This window comes from Ochotona princeps, chromosome 27 (genome assembly GCF_030435755.1).
Source record: "Ochotona princeps isolate mOchPri1 chromosome 27, mOchPri1.hap1, whole genome shotgun sequence".
Taxonomy (NCBI): Eukaryota; Metazoa; Chordata; class Mammalia; order Lagomorpha; family Ochotonidae; genus Ochotona; species Ochotona princeps.
The window spans coordinates 16841871-16861035 of record NC_080858.1 but is presented as its reverse complement, the minus strand read 5'-3'; the positions used below and the strand labels follow the sequence as shown (position 1 = coordinate 16861035).

Here is a 19165-nt window from a genome sequence, read left to right as displayed (position 1 = left end):
GGAATGGGATGAGGGAATGGCCACTTTACAATGGGTTGTCAGCCAAGGGAGATGATATTTACTTAAGTGATATAAGATAAATCTGGGGGCAGCCCATGGCTCAACTGACTAATCCACCACCTCCAAGTGCTGGGATCCCATATGGAGACGAGTTCATGTCCCAGTTGCTCCACTTCCCCTCTGGCTCCCTGCTTGTGGTCTGGAAAAACAGTATGTGTCAAGGGCAATGGCATAAACTTGCACTCTTCTGGATAGATTTTTGACTCTTTCATTCTATAACGGTTCCTATTCATTCCACATTTAGTGAATTATGAAGCATGCTCTTTCAGGCTTCTGTTAGGATACAGTGACATAATAACATGGCTTTTGGCCTCTGGAGGCTTTCCTCCAGACAATGTGATGGTCCTTCAACACAAGCATGGACCAAAGCTACAAGAGAGAAGAGAGTGAAGGACTGTAACTCAAAGGCTGGTAAAGCAACACTTTAATTGGGTTCAAAGGGTGGAAATGAGTTGGATAACTGGACAATTCACTCCAGGGAAAAGAAACATTTATACAGGCTGCAGGAGACACAAGGACTTGATGGTGAGAGAGACATGATACGGAAGAGAAGACATGCCTTGTATGACATCTGAGCCTTGAATGCAGAAACAAAATTTAGACCCAATCCATGAGTCATAGAAGCCTTACACTGGTTTGAGCAGAGGAAAACAAAAACAAAAACAAACAAGCAAACAAACACTAGAGTTGTGCACTAGGAAACTCATTCTAGTATCTGTAGGCAGAACTGACCAAAGACAAACGGGCAGGCATCTAAGATGAGCAGCCCTGTTTTAAAAACTTATCACATGGCTCTTGATGATTTACAAGTAAGGACTAGAGCCAGGGCTAGAGAGAAAGCAGCAGTGAGGAGGAAGCATCTCAAATCCCAGGAGGGAGTGCCTCATTCTGTAATGGTATGGGGGTCACATGCCTCAGAGTCCAGTCCCAGGGAGAGAAGTCAGCAGATCCGTGGGTGTGTCCCTTTAAGTTAGACAGCTGTGAGATGCACCTGCTTGAGACAGCAATCTTGAGTCTACTGCATAAAAGCTACTCTAGTTGGCCATCTTGGTATTTACATATGAAATCTCAGCTGTTAAAAACCACTGCTCTGGAGACATTGAGAAGTGCCTATTCTGCACAGGGCAAAGAAGGGCCTGGAACCCTTCTGGCAGTATGTTTTCATGGCAGTAGTGAAAGCCAACCTGATTAGGGTGGAGAGCATTTCTAAACAAAGGGATATTCAGTGGTAGGAAGGTGACTTTAATCAAGCCCATCAGCACAGGTTGAGGCCTGGAGCTGTGTCCTGATCAAAGCAATCGCATGAGAGACTGTTGCATTGGATTTGGAAGAAGCAGGCCCTGGGCTAACTTTCTGAGCCACACATGTCCAGTTTTTTACCTATGTGCCTTTGTGGAACTGGCTATCCAAGGCTCTCTGGGGCAAGATTGTGAAGATCAGGGTATTTGTCTCCATTTCTTTTCCTGGCAGCTTTCCCTAGAAATGTAACAGCTTAGTTTCTCTTCCACTCAGAACCAGGGGCTGACACCTTGATGCTTGTCCTCAGACAATGCGTCTGTGGATTTTGTGGCGCTTACCATCCATCTGTGTTCCAAAGTGTTTTCATGGAGCAGGAACAGTATGAACAAGGGGGTCTTAAAATAATTAGGGAAAATGCCATAATCAATAAAATTAAAGTGCTTCTTGGCTGAAGTATATCTGAAATTTCAAATGCTGACATGTTCCGAAACTCTTCTAGAATGAGACAGTAGGCAGCACCTGTCAACCTTACTAATCTGCAGAATTGCTTCTCAGCAAAGTATCTCAAGGGACAAGTGCCTTGCAGAGGTTACCTGAAGAAAGACCATTGATGACAGTAGTACAGTTTCACTGGTATTTAACTGAGAATCTGGAGTAATAAGGAAAGCAAATATGTACCAGGTAATCACTATGCATATAGTACATTTTTTATGTTTTATCAGATTTATTTATTTTTATTTAAAAGGTAGATTTACAGAGAGAAGGAAAAACAGACAGATCTTCCATCCACTGGTTCACTCTCCAAGTGGATGCAATGGCCAGAGATGAACCAATCTGAAGCCAGGAGCCAGAAGCTTCCTTCAGGTCTCCCATGTAGGTGCAGGGTCCTAAGGTATTGGGCCAACCACTACTGCTTTTCCAGACTACAAGCAGAGAGCTGGAAGGGAAGTGGAGCAGCCAGGACACAAAGCAGGGCCCATATGGGATTTCGGTGGATGCAAGGTGAGAATTTAGCCAAAAGGCCATTGCGCCAGGCCTTATACAGTACTTTTCTAAGTATGAGTCTTCAAAAAGATACTGGGAAACTTATAGTATGAAAAACTATGTATGAATTTCTTTTTTATTGGAGAGAGGGGAACAGTACAAATCTATATTTTAACTCTAAAATTTTCTGTAATCCATTTTAAGTTGCATCCATATTCTACATGTGTTAGTTAATACAGTTCACCCTTGTGCCCATAATAGTATACTATTGTTATTATTCAATTTTACAGAAGAGGAGATTGTTGTATAATGTAGCTAAGAGAATTGTTCAAGGTCTTAAGCAGATAAGTGAGTCCAACATGGGCAGCCTGACATCCAAGGAAACTAATCCTTTATGTTTGCATTTCAAGCCTTGTGATCAAGTGGCAGTAGAAAAAATTCTGAGCAGAGCCTGGAACAACAACACTTCACAACATAAAATCTAACTGTGTCTGCTCATCAATCAGTCTTCACATGTGGCCTGACCCTGGAAGACACATTACAGAACTGAGCCACCTCAGTGCCCAACAGTAATGCCAGAATGGGGAGCATTCACAGATGAACAGTAAAGGTTAGACAGCCAGAGCACCTAAGCCAACAGAAGACTTTGAGTACCTCTTCGAAAGACAAAGTAGGACAGGTTGAATAACACTTCGTGCCAGCTATACATAAAGCACCTAGGTTTGTGGACACATGAGGGATATAGAGACAACCAACAGGCCTTAGAAAGAATTTCTCACCTCTGGTGTAACAAAGGCCACTCAGAAAAATCAAGACCACTCAAGTAACAGAACATTCTTCCCCACAATGAGTCTCAAATACAGCATCAAGCAGTCCGTCTCCATCCGTGGGCACTAGTGCAGTATGATAACAAAGAGCGGCCACCTTCTCCCCGCAAACCCCACCATGGCACAGAGGGAAAACAGTCATTTATCTCACTCACCTTTTCCCATTATCCATTTTCATCCTAATCAGAGGCCTATTTGGGCCTGTAACACCTCATTTTTGTAATAAATATTAAAATTTAAAAATTGTATGTATCAGTCTTTATAGGATCCGCAGATCCTGTGTAGGACATAACTACTGAATTGTACCACTGACTCAGTTTCTTCACCAAATAACATATTAAGCAAATACCTTTCCATTAAAAGAAAACTATGTCTCAAACAATATGGTAGTTACCAATATCCAATGAAAATACATAAAGAAAACAACCTCTTGGTCAACCAAACTAGTCAGTAAATGAAGCTGTAAGTCTGAGAATGTGCCAGCTCTTTTGCATTTTTAGGACATGATTTCTTGTTCCCTAGGTCCAGGGACCAAAACCAAAGAGAAAATTTTCCCTTAGTGTGTCACAAAATTTTCCAGCTTGCTCCTCTACTTTGCCCCCAGAAATACAAAAACCATGTCCTACCCGCTCCCATTTCCGCTCCTTGTTCAGAAGGATTATCACCAGTTTGGGATGCATCTGGTAGCCGTCCTCACTGAAGGACAGGTTTCTCCCTTCGAAAGTGACATTGATCAGATACCTGTGAAGATAAGAAAAGAAGGAAGATTAAAAGCATGAAGAAGATATACCAAAAAGAGTATAGGTGGAAAAAAAAGATGGAAGCAGACAAATCAATAGGTCGATACACAAATATCGTTGCACCGTGGTATTCCTCTGGTTCCTGTTTGATTTGACAATACAGCCAATTGTTCTTACATAATACGAGTCACATGAAAAACAGTGTAGTAATTTAAAATAAGGTCAGTCGTTGAGACACATCTATACCTTCAGCTTTGAGCAGACTGCTTAGCCTCCTGAGCCTCAGGACTTGTTTTCCTATCTGTGAAAGGTGAAGCAATAGAGAACTCTACATGATGAGTTTGGTAAGGCTTGAATGAGATAGATTAAGGACTTATCATGGGACATGGTGCATATTAAACTCTCATTAAGTGCCAACAAGTATTACTCAAGAAAGGAGCTAAAGACAAGAAAAGAAAGTAGCTATGTGTACCATGACAAATTCCTGACAAAAGAGGTCTCATGCTTAGGGTTCTACACCAACCAGGGATCCACCAATTTCTAACACTTGTTAATGACATGCCCAGCCCAATTTCTAAGAATTACAAATCCAGTAGGCAGTGATCTAGTACCACAGGATACAGCTAGAACCCTGGGATGTTGTACTGTATAAATGAACAGAAAATCCTAAAGGTAGGAAAAGAAGCAAATGTGGTTCACAGAGTTCCCCAGGATCATCTGTACACATTTGTCAAAAGCCTGGAGAGAACTGCAGCCAAACCAGTGGGCTGGTCTTCCTCCTGTACGCCTGTACCCCAGCTTGTCCCACGTACCTACTGGCTGCTGTGCTGTGATGACCAGATCCTGCATTGGGAAGCCCCACAGTGCTTATCACAACTACATTAACGCAACTGTGCTGATAAGTAATGTCCCCTTGCCATATGGGTAAGGGATCTAGCTTCGTCAACCATGTGTGTGCATGGTAAGCTAATTCGGGAGACTGAGGTCTGATGCTTGCTACCAGCATGGACAATGACAGAGTCCAGCATCATATTGTCAAGATATAGTTAACAGTTTCATTGGGAGTCCATCTTTGAAATAGAAGTAGAGATGCATACTACACTGTATCCTCACATTTGTATATGACAGTCTCCATTACACAGATACTGTACATACCCTTAAATGAAAAGCTACAAAAGAAAAACAGGAAGAAAAAAGCAAATTAAAAATGCCATGAAGTTAAACATGCTACTGAATGACTAATGTGTCGCTGAAGAAATGAAAAAGAAAATCAAGAACCTTCTTGAAGAAAATGATCCATGAGTCAGTGAACAATTTAATGAGAAAGTGTTTTTAAGAGATGAAACTAAAAACAAATCAAAATCCATGAGATAGTTTCCGTTGATCTTTGTTGGTGAGATGTGTCTCCCATAGGCAACAAATAGATGGGTTGTGTTTTTAAAATCCAGTCTACTAATACATGATGTTTGATTGATGAGTTTAAGCCATTTACATTCAGGGTTAATGTGAATGGGTGGTCATTTGGTTCTTTCATTTCAGCAATGGTTGTTTTAATCTTTGTTGTTATTTTGCTGGGATGTTCTTCACATTTGCCTTTGGTTTTGGTGGGTGCTATTCCTCTTCTGTGTCAAGAGAACATCTTTAAGTATCATTTGTAGGGCAGGTTTGGATGAGGCATTTTTTTTTTTTTACTGTGGAAGAATTTTATTTCATTTTCATAGAAGGAAAGCTTTGCTGGGTATGTTATCCTGGGCCAACAATTTTTTGCTTTTAGAATCTGCAATATGTTGCTCCATTCTCTTTGGTCTGTAGAGTTTCCTGTGAGAGGTCCTGTGAATTTAATTGGCATTCCTCTATATGTCAATTGATTTTTTTTTTCACGAGCATATTTAAGGATCTTTTGCTTATGTTTGATAGAAGAGAGCTTGATTATAGTGGCTCATGGCAAAGATTGCTTTTGGTCAAACCTGTTGGGAATTCTGTGTCCCTCCTGGATGTTTCCCAATTCTTTCTCTAGATTATGGAAATTTTCCTTTATTATTTCATTAAATACATTTTTAAATCCAATTTCTCTTTCTACACCTTCTGGGACTCCCATAAATTGGCCTAATAATATCTTTGGGGTTTTTTTTTTAGCACAAATGGGTTAAACTGTTTTCTCAATCTCACAAAGGCAACTAGGCACAGAATATTGTTCAACATCCTCAGTTTAATGCCCTTTCTACCATATCACTTTGATTCTCTTATAACAACATTAAGTTCAATAACTTTTCTTTACATAGTCAAAATGTACCATGGCTTCAAGTTCCTTCCTTCCACACCTTGTCTGCTCTGGATAGTTCCACCATTGAAGCGTAGCATCCCTAATCCACCTCAGTGCCCCATCTAGCATCTTCTCCATTCTTCAGCTGTTATTTCCAAGCTGCATACTCAAGCCCAATCCCAATTTAAGAAAATAGTCACATGTCCTAAACTGATAACACCACCAATGCCCCAACCAAAGCCTGAGAGAATTTATCTTAGGTGATATAATTACAAAACAAGATAGAGTATTTTCAACTGACAAAATAGAATTAACAATAAAATTTGCTTAGAAAAGATGTTCTTTCTACAATTATATTGCATAAATTGGAATAATGTCTGGAAATCTGAAGATAAATATTATGAATTACACAAAATAATTCAGCTACATTCCTTTTTTGAAGGAAGGAAAGAAGGAAGCGAGCATGAAAGGGGAGGAGGCAGAATAGCCAAGGAGGAAAGAGGAAAATATAAAAGGGTAAGAAATAATTTACCTGGTTTAAGTGCCCTTCTTTTCACTAGACACGGCTCTGAATAATTCTAACTTTATCTAAAACACCATTAAGAATGCTGAAAAGAATGTTTCCATTTCAGAAAGCAATTATGAAAGAGAAGTTCTAGAAATAATTCAATTAATAAGCAGTATGAATGGAACAAATGTATTTCCAACACAAGTATATAACCTCACAAGATGAATTCTTTGAAGGGACAGCATTGAACTGGATAAGCAGGTGGAGAAATCTGAACTTTCAGAAAATAAACCACCCTCAAGGACAATGTAACTGGCCTATAGCTAAATTTCTCTGGTTAGTCCACTTTTACACTTGTGATCCTGTAATGGAGATATCATTTTTACTTCCATCTCATCAGACATGGCTGTCATGATGATAAAATAAAATACTGAATGGACAAAATATACATCATACAAACATTGGATTGACAATAGGGAACACTGAGGGAGAAAACAAAGTATATCGGCATAATTTGAGTATCCGAAAACCTAATTTGAACCTTAATGATATGATCATGATACCCCCATTTTAATAAGACTCAAGCATTAGTTAAGTGCCTCCGGGAACGGGGATCAGATTCCACAAGTGGAGGACAAAACTGACCATGTGGGCATATTAATCAATTTAATTTTATCCACTTTGTAAGACCTGAAGGTATTCAGCTACTCATGGTTCTGACTGTACTTTGTCAATTTTGAATATTAACTAAAATCTCATAACTTTCATGTGTAAACCTCAGGTAAAGAATTAAACTGTAATTAAGATTAAGGGATATCATAGTCATTCTACTATTTTCTGAGCATGCCATCTTCGGGGACTATATCAGAACTCCAGCTAACTTTCTATGTCAGCCAAGTTCAGGAGTTCTTCCCATAAGATTTAAATTCCCTGGGAATTCCATCCAGGTTTGAGATATCCAAAATTTCCTTATGTGTCTAGGATGTAGTCTGACCAGCTAAGAAATGTGATGGCCTATTTAATAAAGTCTTCATATTACACAGAAGTTTAGAAATCATCCACTGAGCTTGTTCATTTAGAGGAGAAAACATATCTCAAATGCACAGTGACTTTCCCAAGGAGCTGTTCGGAGTTGCAGCTGAAGCCTTTGAACTGTCAGATGTATCTTCATGATACCACCTATTTTAGTGAAGTCAGGTTCCAGGCTCCAAGTGTGTATTGTACCACTTTCATATCATGCATCCTGCCTGGACCATACATACAGATCCCTAATAGGCACCAAATCAAACCAACTGTCCCCTTTTCTGATCACCTGCTTGCTCAAAGAGACTTAGAATCCTAATGGGCTTGAAGCCAACACATGGTCAAGGTCACACACTAGTGAACTTAATGGGGGCAAGCAGAGCATTCTGAGCCCTTATGCCTCTGTGGCGTCGGCCTTGTTACTAACAGCTCACCTGCTGCACCACATTGATAGCTAAGGCAATGATGTAAGTGTGAAAGGCACCTGGAGTTCTCCCAGAGTCCATCCAGACAACCAAGAACCCTAGCACCACAATGCTTACTTGGTTCTCCATATTGTTACAAAGCACTAGATTTTTAACCTATTAAAATGATTGTGAGACTTGGAATGGCATCACATCTCATTCAACCCTTTCATTTTCAGATAAGTCCACAAACGGTTGTGTCTTTACCAAGATCAGACAACAGAGCTGGAAACAAGGTCCAGATGACCCCAGCCCCAGTCCAGAATCTTCTGAACTCACCACCATGCCACAGAAGTGATAGCAATTTCTCCTAGTTTTCATTTCCATTTTCCAGATATTAAGATGTAAATTTGAAAAACACACACACACACAGTTGAGGGCAGGACACTTCAACTCTTGACTCTGTTCAACTTTTCTAGTTCAGAAAATCTGGAACTCTGCTTTTGTTACTGGCATATCGATTACCTTCAAAAGCCTCAAGCTTTCCTAATTTGTAAAACTGATCATTTTGATGTGAGAAGCTATAAGGTAACCCTTTTGGCATGTTATTTATCTCTAATTTCTTGTATTGTATAGATTTTAGGTATACAACATGATTTCTTGGGCATACCTATAAATAACACAATTTTCTACAGTGAGGCCAACTAATAGTTGCCGTCTCACATTTTATTTAATACTGTAGCTGTTATATTTTTCAACTCTAGCATCTGAGTGGCTAAGTCACATATCTTTCAGAAGAACCCACCTTTACTCTAAAAATAATGGGAAGCTATGAAACTATGTCACATAATACAATGTAATTAATGAATTAAAAATAATAAATAAATAAATAAATAAATAAATAAAATTCCCCTCAAGCCCCCAAGGAACCACTACTGATAGAAAAAATAAAGCATTTACCAACCAAAATAAATAAATAAATAAAAATAATGGGAAGGATTTCTCACAGGATGAAAACAGAGTTCTGAACTTTAAGACTTGTAAAAGCTACCTAATTAAAGATCAATACTGGTAGAAAGAATCAAAGATATCTAAAAATCAAACATTCAGTCTTCTTGTTCAGATAGGTTAAAGTAACAACTTCTTCCCCTAGTTTTGAATTAGAAAATTATGGGGAAAAATGAAGTTATTAACCCAGCATAGTTTGGTCAACATGATGGACCACGACCAGTGAGTAAATCCCTCCTTCTGAGCTCATACTCAGGAGATTGTTCTAATTGCTAACATGTTCTACCATCAAGTGATTTAAAAAGTCTGGAAAATGTCATGTCCCAGAATGCTGGCAAAATAAGAAAATGGAGGTGTTGTGGTAAAGCAGGTTATGCTGCCACTTAGGACCCCAGCATCTAATCTGAGTGCTAGTTCAAGACCAAGCTTCTATGATCCAGCTTCCTACTGGGAAACAGTGGAACACGGCCCAAGAACACTGGGCCCTGCCACCCATGTCAGGGACCGGGATGGAATTCTAGGTTCCTGCCTCCTGCAAAGCCCAGCTTCAGCCTTTGCAGACGTTCTGGAGGCAGCAGGTGACAGTTGCGGTACCACAGCCCCTGTGGGCCACAAGGGAGACTGCACTGATTTAGCGGCTCAGGGCTCTGACCTGGGCCAACTCTGGCTGTTGGGGGTGTTTTGGAAGTGAACTGGCAGATGGTATTTCTCTCTGTTATGTCTGCTGTCTTATTTCTCTCCATTTCTCTACCAAACAATCTATTATTATTATTTTCCATGATACAATTTTGTAGATATAGTGATTCTTTCCCTTGCTATTCCCCAAATAACTCACTTTTTAGGATAAAAGTGTTAAGATAATATCATTTGAAAATATTAAATCATACTATTGGACAAAATAACCTAAAGCTATCCTTTTCTCTCTTTTTTGGCAGAATGAGAGCTAGACTCTCAAGGAAATTAATGAATAGACTGTAATATTAATTCATAATTACTTAAAACAGGCTAAAATGGTTGATCTTCTAGTGGATTAAACATTTTCTGTACAATGTGTTCATATGATTAATTTTTTAAAGCATTCTTGGCAAATCATAAAAAGTTCAAGTTTGGGCTAGTCCATATCTTACTCAGATTCTAAATTAGACGTGTTAACCTAATGAGATACTTTAGTATTTTGGTGAGCTGTGAGGGGGAGTGAACATGTGTTATGGCAATTAAGACACTGCTTGATACGTCTATATTTCATACTAGAGTGCTGAGTTTAAGTCACAGCTCATTCCTGATCTCAGCTTCCTGGGAGGTAGCAAGGATATATCAAATTACTTGGGTCCTCCCACCCTCATGGTAGACACACATAGCTGTTGCAAGCATTTGAGCAGTAAATTAGAGGAGAGCACTTTTTCCCTCTAAATGTGCTTGTGTGTGTGTGTGTGTGTGTACATTTCTAATAGACAGAATAAACAAAATTGAGAATAAGCACCTTGAAGAATGAGTAATATAAATGTAACATACTTCCCGGCCTTTGGTGTTGTTGAAGTGCAGGCTATACAGCCCCTCGGTGGTGTGGGCTGCACTGTATTATTTGAGAAATGAGTGGCAATGTGTCAATTCACCACTTATTACAAAGCAAGAGTCTTTTCAGTCCCTGAGGCCTAACAATGAAAACTCTCCGAAAGCTATTACTCGGATTGTTTCATAACTGAATGCCATGAATCCATTTTATATGAAATGAAAGAAAATAGAGGAGGATTATTGGGAGTCGCCCGACAACCTCTGCTTTGGATAGAAGGAAGAGAACATTCACTTTCCTCCCAAAAGATAGTTATTTCTGATCAATCATCAAGTCAATATGAATTCTGAGTAGCTCTGCACCATCTGGCATGGTCTCTTTTTTAGCCATCTGTACCACTATACTAATTGAGGTCAATGTGCCAGGTCAGAGTAAGTGGGCAAGTGGCCTCTGGACTTCAGTGCAGGTCTAGCTGTATCAAACCCAGGAGCAACTAGGAGCAGGTAAGCTTGGTATGCCAAAATCAGAGTGACTGGATTCATATCCATCCAGAGTCTGTTTGCAACTCCAGCTTCTTGCTGATGCCCATGCTAGAAGGCAGTGATGATGGCTCTCAAGTAGGTGCATTCCTGCTACCCAATTGTGAGAGGCCTTAATGGAGTTGCCAACTAACAGCTTCAGCTCAGCTCAACTCTGGAAGTGGCTTCCATGAATATAGCAATTCAGGCAATAGAAGAGCTCTCCATTCATACCTCTCTCCCCGCCACTGCGTTTCAACAGGTTAAACAACAAAAATTGTAAAGAACACAGAAAATCATCTTGGTTTCATTCTCCCCAGTAAGATGTCCTACACATAAATGAATTGGCAACCCTGAGGAAGGCTAACAAATACAGTGAGATGTGGAAAGGAAAGAAAGAGAAAAAGAGAACACAGTATTATAGGGACTATAGAAAGATCATGGAAAATTTGCATCATCACGAAAATTCAGTTTTTCCTCAACTTTTCTGAAGCCCCTCACACTCCACCAATTTAAAATACCTCTGCCTTTGTGCTACAAACAGCAATGTAGTGAGGTATTTAAAAGCAAGGGCCAGTGCTGTGGAATAGGGGGTAAAGCCGCCAGCTGTAATAGTGGCATACTATATGGGTGCCAACGCATATCCTGGATGCTCCACAAGTGATTAAGTTCCTCGCTTATGGTCTGGGAAAGCAGTGGAATATGGCCCAAGTCCTTTGGACCCTGCACCCATGCAGGAGACCTAGAAAAGCCCTCTGGCTCATGGCATCAGATTGGCCCAGCTCCAGCAGTTTTGGCCATTTGGAGAATGAAGCAACAGACAGAAGATCTCTTTCTGCAATTCTCCCCTTCAGACAAGTAAAAGATAGATAGATAGATAGACCGACAGACAGACATAAATGCACACAGGGGTCACATGATTGCTGTTAAAATCTGGAATCTACCAGTTCCGAAGCTTTGTGATTGTGCAAGTTACTTAGCCCTTCCTAGCCTCAAATTCTTCACCATTAAAATATAAATAAGAACAGCACCCATCTCCTGGGATTCTAGAGAAGACTAAGCATTAGCATACATATAAAAGACTTGGAGCAAAGCCTATCACAGAGTGGACATCCTGTGTTAGCACCCTTACCGTGATTGTTATCACTTCTGTCTATAATGCCTGTGTGTCAGAGAATTCCAGCATCTGCAGACTTTAGTATCGAAGTCTGATCTTTCCTGTCAGGCTCTGGGAGAGCCGGCATCATTCACCTATTAAATTCAGGGGCTGAGTTTGCCCACCCATGGATCTCTGCTTTTCACTAATATGACTGGCATGCACATTTCCACTATTGCCTGTGTTATCCAAAGTATTAAGGGTTGAGAACATTTGTTTTATTTTGCTTTGTTTTTTCCTACTGTCATTAGTTACTACTTGCGAGGTGTTTTGTCATAGGGAATCAATCCTATTACATCCAAAGTTCACTTTGCAAGGAAGGCGGGAGATGGATGCAAAAGTCTTCAATTTCAGCCTGGAACAAATCACTTATCAAAATGACCCCTAGCCTAACCTCATAGACTTGAGCTTGGAACACAATGAACTCTCTTTAAAAATCCCCCCTTTGGGAGGCATGTTCTTGTTTGCGTGAGAAGGCACCATGCAACGTTAGGGAATTATCATGCTGCCTTTTGGTGGCAATTGAGCAAATGTGCAGAACAAAGCTGTTTCTCACTTAGTTCTACAGACAGAACTCAGCATGGAAAAGGAATTCCCCCTCATCCTTGTGCCCATGACCTCTCATCACCCAGCTAGTGATGAGTTCTGCAAAGATGCTATGGGAAATCCAGATGTACCAGAAGTAACCAGAAAAGTAGGATTTTCCAGTGGCAAGCAACCAAGTAGCTCTTCTAGATCATGGTATTGTCAGAAATCTGGTTTCCTTTTTAGATCACTATTGATGTCCATGCTTTACTCTAAATTACTTTCTTAAAAATATATAAATTGATTCAGGAGTGGAATCTGGCATAGCAGGTAAGACCATTGGTTGTAAAGCCCACACCCCATAGCCAATCTTCTCTCCAATCCCTATTCCAGCTGCCTATTAACACCAACCCTGGGGAAAATATACAATAGCCCAACTCTTCAAGTCCAAGCTACTCTTACAGGAGACCCAGGCTGAGTTTCCAACTCCTGGCCTTCACCTAACCCAAACATTGGCTAAACCAGTGAATGGGAGATATCTCTCCTCTCTTCTCCCTCTCTCTCTTTCTCAAAAAAAAGATATGTATTAATTTTATTGTCCAGTGCAATAGCCTATTGGCTAAAGACCATGCTTTACATGTGCCAGGGTCCCATATGGGCACCAGTTCATATCCTGTCTGCTCCACTTCCCTTCCAGCTCCCTGTCTGTGGCCTGGGAAAGCAGTCGAGGATGGCCCAAAGCCTTGGGACCCTGCATCCATGTGGGATAGCCAGAAGAGGCTCCTAGCTCTTGATCAGCTCAGCTCCATTGCGGTCACTCCTTAAGTGAACCAGGGGATGAAAGATCTTTCTCCGTTTCTCCTTCATAATTATTCTGACTTACCAATAAAAGTAAATAAATCCTATTTTAAAAATGGAAGGGTCAGAGTTATAGTGCAGTGGGTTGAGCTGCTGGCATCCAAATGAGTGTCAGATCAATTCTGGACTGCTCCCCTTCTAATCCACCTCTCTGCTATGAGTTCTGGATGCTCCACTTCTGATCCAGCTCCCTGCTAATACGCCTGAAAAAAGCAGTGGATAATGGTCTAAGAAAATGAGTCCCTGCTTCCCCTGTGGGAGACCCAGATGGAGTTTTAGGATTTTGATTTCAGACTGGCCCAGCTCTTGCCATTGTGTGGCCATCTGGTGAGTGAACCAGTGGATGGAAGTTCTGTCTCTCCTTCTTTCTATGCAACACTTTCAGATAAATAAAACTTTTTTAATGAATAATATTTTTCTTTTTCAACAAATAAAGTGCCTAATATATTGGAACATGGCTCACTGTATAAAAACTAAGGAGTCCCTTCCAGAGAAAATGCCAAGACAGGTCAAAGACAAATCAGTCATTGAATACATTGTGATTTCTTCCTTCTGCCTATTGACAATTGAAGTAGAAGACTTGCCTTTTTGATACCTATTTTAGCTCATAAAATAGCTCATGACAAATATTTACAGATTATATCAAAATTTGCTGAAAAGTGACTGGCCAAGATTTCTCCATAGGTTAAATTTTGACCAGGAAGCCTTTTCCTTCCTGTGAACTTTCAGACATGCTGAAGAAATCCTGGCTATATACACCCCAGAAACTCTTGCTGCAGGATTCACAGAGACACTGGCATGGAATCACCCTTAAGAAAAGGAAAGGCTCACTTCCTTCAGACATCCCTTCATTTATTTCTTTCCTCTTATGGAGCCTCTCCATCTTTTCTCTTAAACTGTAGGTGGTAAACAAAAATCAACATATTTGAAACAGCTCCATACACAGTCCCTAGCCCAGTGCTTTATTTCACAAGTTCCTGCAGCAGCTCTATTTAAGGTTGAACAAAAGACGTGAATCGATATATGATGAATCAGTAATGGCTTGAATTAAAGGGACTCGGAGTCCAGGTTATAAGAAATTGCCAGCCCTGAGAAAAGCGGGTTATAATTCAGTCTTAAAATAAATGGTTGGCAGAGACCTGAAATAAAGATTTCTAGAAGCAATTATCTTCAGTGGAGAGGGTAAGAAGGTCAAGAAAGCCAGGAACTTCCAGGGGCACTGGAAGGTTTCCACCAGATGCCCACGTGAAGCTGATGCCTTTAGATAAACTGGCTGCTCCATTCTTGGGCCACACTATGAATGCAAGACAGAATGATGGATGCTGTTCATTCATGTAAGACTGCATCTCTGACAGGAGTATATTCAGTCATGAACTATGGTTGCCGCATGGATAAAACCCTTTGCCATGCAATACAGAATACAACAGCTTCTTGAGTCTAGGGGATAAGCATAGACTTGGACACAAAAGAGAAGCAACAAGTTATGCAGGATTGGACTGGGGAAAGTCAACTGTCATGGAGGCTATTTGGCAACAGGGATTTTGTTCATGTGGTTCTTGTAGCATAGTTTGAGAATGTCTTTTCGGGCTATCCTATATAGATTAATATGATGACCTGCCCCTAAAAATAAGTTTGGTTTTTTGGGTACAGGAAATTTACAATAGTTGGAAGTGAAAGGATTACTATGAATCTGAAAACAGTGAACATATATGGAAGAGAAACTTAAAAATGGAAATGGTAATACAAAGATCAGCAGTCAAAATTTGTTTAGAGTTTCTATAAATGCCCCTCTAAGTTGCTCTAATTTCTATTTCTAGACCAGGTTAGAACACAGAAGTCAGGAGAAATGCAAGTTTATTTATTATAAAATGGGTGGTACATTAAAAACATTCATTGATACTTCCCAATATCCTAGAGCGAGTTTGATCTGTGAGGCAGAGTTCCAAACAAATGATGGTTAAGAGTCATTGAAACTAAAGCCCACTTCTTTCTTTCTTTATCCTCAAGAGGACAACACCAGGAACCCTGACTGCATCTTCACAGGGAAGCTGAAACATGTAATCACGTCTCCCTGCTGTAATGTGTGGGGGCTAGAACTCTGCTGTTCCTTCTTTGTCAGGGGATCCTAGCTCTTTCTCTCCCTCTGTAGGTTGATGTTTCCATGGAAACATGCTCTTTAATGCTTCTGAAAATTACTGTGCATTTATATCATTAACTCTTGGCTGACCAGGACAGGTCATAAGAGGATCTTTAAATCCTACTGAAAATGAACTGGGAAACAACTATGGACACCTGACACCACTGTTTCTCACAGGACCAACTTGGCAACCTTGCTTTTTGTTTCTATCATTCCACTGGACAAAAGGTCATCACTACTACTCAAAACAAGGTCAGCAAATCACATCAGTAGGCTCAGCTTGATCATCATTTTTCTTAATATTATATAGTTTCCAACACTGAACTCTTACAGTTCCTTTGCTTGTTTGTTATTTAAAACAGGATAATCTGCATCTCCTGCCCATCATTTTAATTCTCAGCTCCCTAATTGTGGTCACCTCGAGACCAAGGCTTGAGTCTGTGCTCTCTCCCTTCCATATTCAGTTGCAGGGTCACCATCATGGTGCAGCTGGTTAAGCCACAAGCTATGTTGTCAGCATCCCACGTGAATACCAGTTGGAGTCCTGGATGACTCACTTGCAATCCAGCTCCCTGTAAATGGGCCTGAGAAAACAGCAGAGGACTGCTCAACTACTTGGGACCCTGTCATCTATGTTGGAGACCTGGATGGAGTCCCATCTCCTGGCATCAGTCTGGATCAGCACTGGAAGCCGCAGCCAAATTGGGGAGGTGAACCAACAGAGGGAAGATCTCTCTTTTTAACCATACCTTTTAAATAACTTGATAAAGGAAGGAAGGAGATAAGAGAAAATGAATGAGAAAGAAAACGAAAGAGAAGAAAAAAGGAAAAAGAAAGGCCTCAATTACAACCACAGCACTGACAATCTCCTCCACACCAAGGGCCCTCGAATCTCTATCATAGAATCCATGTTTTTCTTGACCCTCTGCCTGGTAGTTCTCATTGGACTGATCTACCAAACGATACTAGGTTAAATGGACTACAACCAAGACCTGCTCAGGCACCAGGACTACTCCCTACAGCTCTCTGTAGTTGTGAATTCTCTCTTTTTGATATAATTCTATCATTTGCCACAATGAAAGAGAAAGCTGACTGCTGCATTCCCAGCACCAATCAGTAAGTTAAAAAGAAGTCAACTGTCCTATTAGCATGACACACAAAATATACTGGTTGATGTATTTTTTTTCCTAACACACAACTTTGAAGTTTTGTTTCCTAAGGTAAATAAGTTTTACAGTTTTCTAACAAGAAAAATTGCTTCAAAGTTCTATTTCTGCTCAAACTTCTAAAAAAAATCCAATCCAATATTGTTACCACTTACTGAACACATGTCAAATTCTGTTCTAAATGTCATTTGTTAAATTACTGCAGCCATGCCATAAGATACCAGGCAGTGCCACAATGAAGGCTTGGGTTGTTGGCCCTGGGATCTGAACACATCTACTTCTGGATGATTTTAAGCCCTTGTTCCTTGTGTATTATCACAAGGAAACATGATTAAAGGAAAAGAAAGCAGAGAAGTGACGAACTTCAAATACAGCAAAACTGAAACACAAATCCAGATCTGACTGTGCCCACAGCTTGGGCTCTTAATTATATACACATCTTCTCAAATAGTCATTTCATATAGTGGAAAAACATTTAAAACTCTTTCTTCATGCTTTTTAAATTACACAGTACATTATTATCTATTGATATCTTAATATGCAACAGAACACTAGAATTTCTTTCTCTCATTTAAGTGCAACTTATCAGGGTGCTTTAAAACATTTGCAGAAAAATGGAATTAAGAGGCAAGTTTATTTTGATGCAAATATTTCGAAACCCATGCACTGTCTTTGTAACAGAATTTTTCCATGGATGTTTTGAAGATTCTCTGTCCATGGGTCTCTCTCCATCTCCTCTTTCTTCCTCTCTCCAAATTCTGATAACCACTCTCAACCTCCCATCCATTGCTATTATTGTCCCTTACGCTATATCACAAAGGATATCCACCTGGAGGAGTACATAACACACAGGCTCTCTGCCCAGCCAGAAGACTGGAGGCATGTTGCTGAGTAGATCTGTTCACAGAATAATAAGATGACTGCATTCCCCAGGGGCTGTCAATCTGTCATATTTCACAAGCACTAGCCTCCAAAAAAAGTGAAGAAATGGAATTAATTTGCCTTAGAAGAAAACGGGAGACAAACCAAAAAACAGTAAACTTGACTGGACTTCTAGGAGAATTAATCCTCAGGTCACGCACTGGAAGGAAGTCAGATGTGAAGCCTAGGACTATACTCTGAGTTCTTATTAGCAGCTAACAAGAGCTGCAATACTTATTCAGCCTAGTTCAGATTGGAAAAAAGTTGAGATTAGTTTGGCATGGACTAAGTTCTCTCTGGACTCAAAATATAATATTAAAACAATTTCTTTGGGGCTATAATCAACTCTATTACCTTCAATAAAAGAGTGAGAATCACACTGAATGATTTAGACAATCAAATACAAAGATAATTTTTACTACTTCTCCTGTTTGATCTCACAATAGACGGATTGTAGAAAATCCCGTTCCTTTGGAAGCACTCTCTCTCTTGGCCCCACTCTGCCCTGTTACACAGGCCCTTTTCCCTCTACGACTGTTCCTTCTTCATCTTCTCTGCTCATTGCTTTTATAACCCCACACCTTACTCTTCTTTAAGGGAATGCAGCACGAACTCTCTGTTCATGTCTCACCTCATGAAGGTACTTCTTCTAAGTACATGAGTCCCAACTCTAGTTCTGACCTCTCTATCATCCCCCACTGACCATGTCTGCTCACATTTCCCCATGTTACAAGCTCCTTTCGCCTTTTAAAATGGACTTTTTTTCACATTATTTGAAAGACAGGGAGAAAGACAGTGAGAGCTCTTCTATCCATTGGTTTACTCCCCTCATCACTCATTAGAACTCAGCTTAAAACTCCATCTGGGTCACCCATGTAGGTGGGAGGGGTTCACGTACTTGAGCCAGCACCTGCTGCTCTCATGGCGCAGATGAGCAGGAAGAGGGCTCAGAAGGGAATCAGCTAGGATTCAAGTCAGGTACTCCGGCAAGAGACGCAGGTGTCCCAGGCTTCCCAGGGTTTGAGAGAGATGAGCTTTACCTTCACTCTCTGAAGCAGCTGGCTCTCTCAGTCCCTTTCCTCACTGAACACTTTCTCAGCACTTAAAAAGGTGCTGGTGCACAGTAGGCGATAAGCAAATAGTAACTCATTTTTTCCTTTTCCTCTAACAAACTGCATGCTACAACCAGTCATTTGCCATTTGAATGTATCTGCAACAGCCCTTCCGGAGTCTTCTGCCTCCTATTGTTTTCCACATTCCCCAATACCACACCCACTTCATTTTCCTGGAATATGTTCATGAATTGGCCCTGTCTGCT

At 40.4% G+C, this 19165-nt stretch overlaps 1 protein-coding gene across 1 annotated transcript in view; it reads right to left on the bottom strand.

Moving 5' to 3' along the window:
* Positions 1-19165, bottom strand: part of LOC101523627 (glutamate receptor ionotropic, NMDA 2B) — a 196233-nt gene that overhangs the window by 109985 nt on the left and 67083 nt on the right. Inside the window, exon 2 of the mRNA XM_004592578.2 lies at positions 3737-3851. Within this exon, the coding sequence (XP_004592635.2) occupies positions 3737-3851 (115 nt within the window). The remainder of the gene's footprint in view (positions 1-3736; positions 3852-19165) is intronic.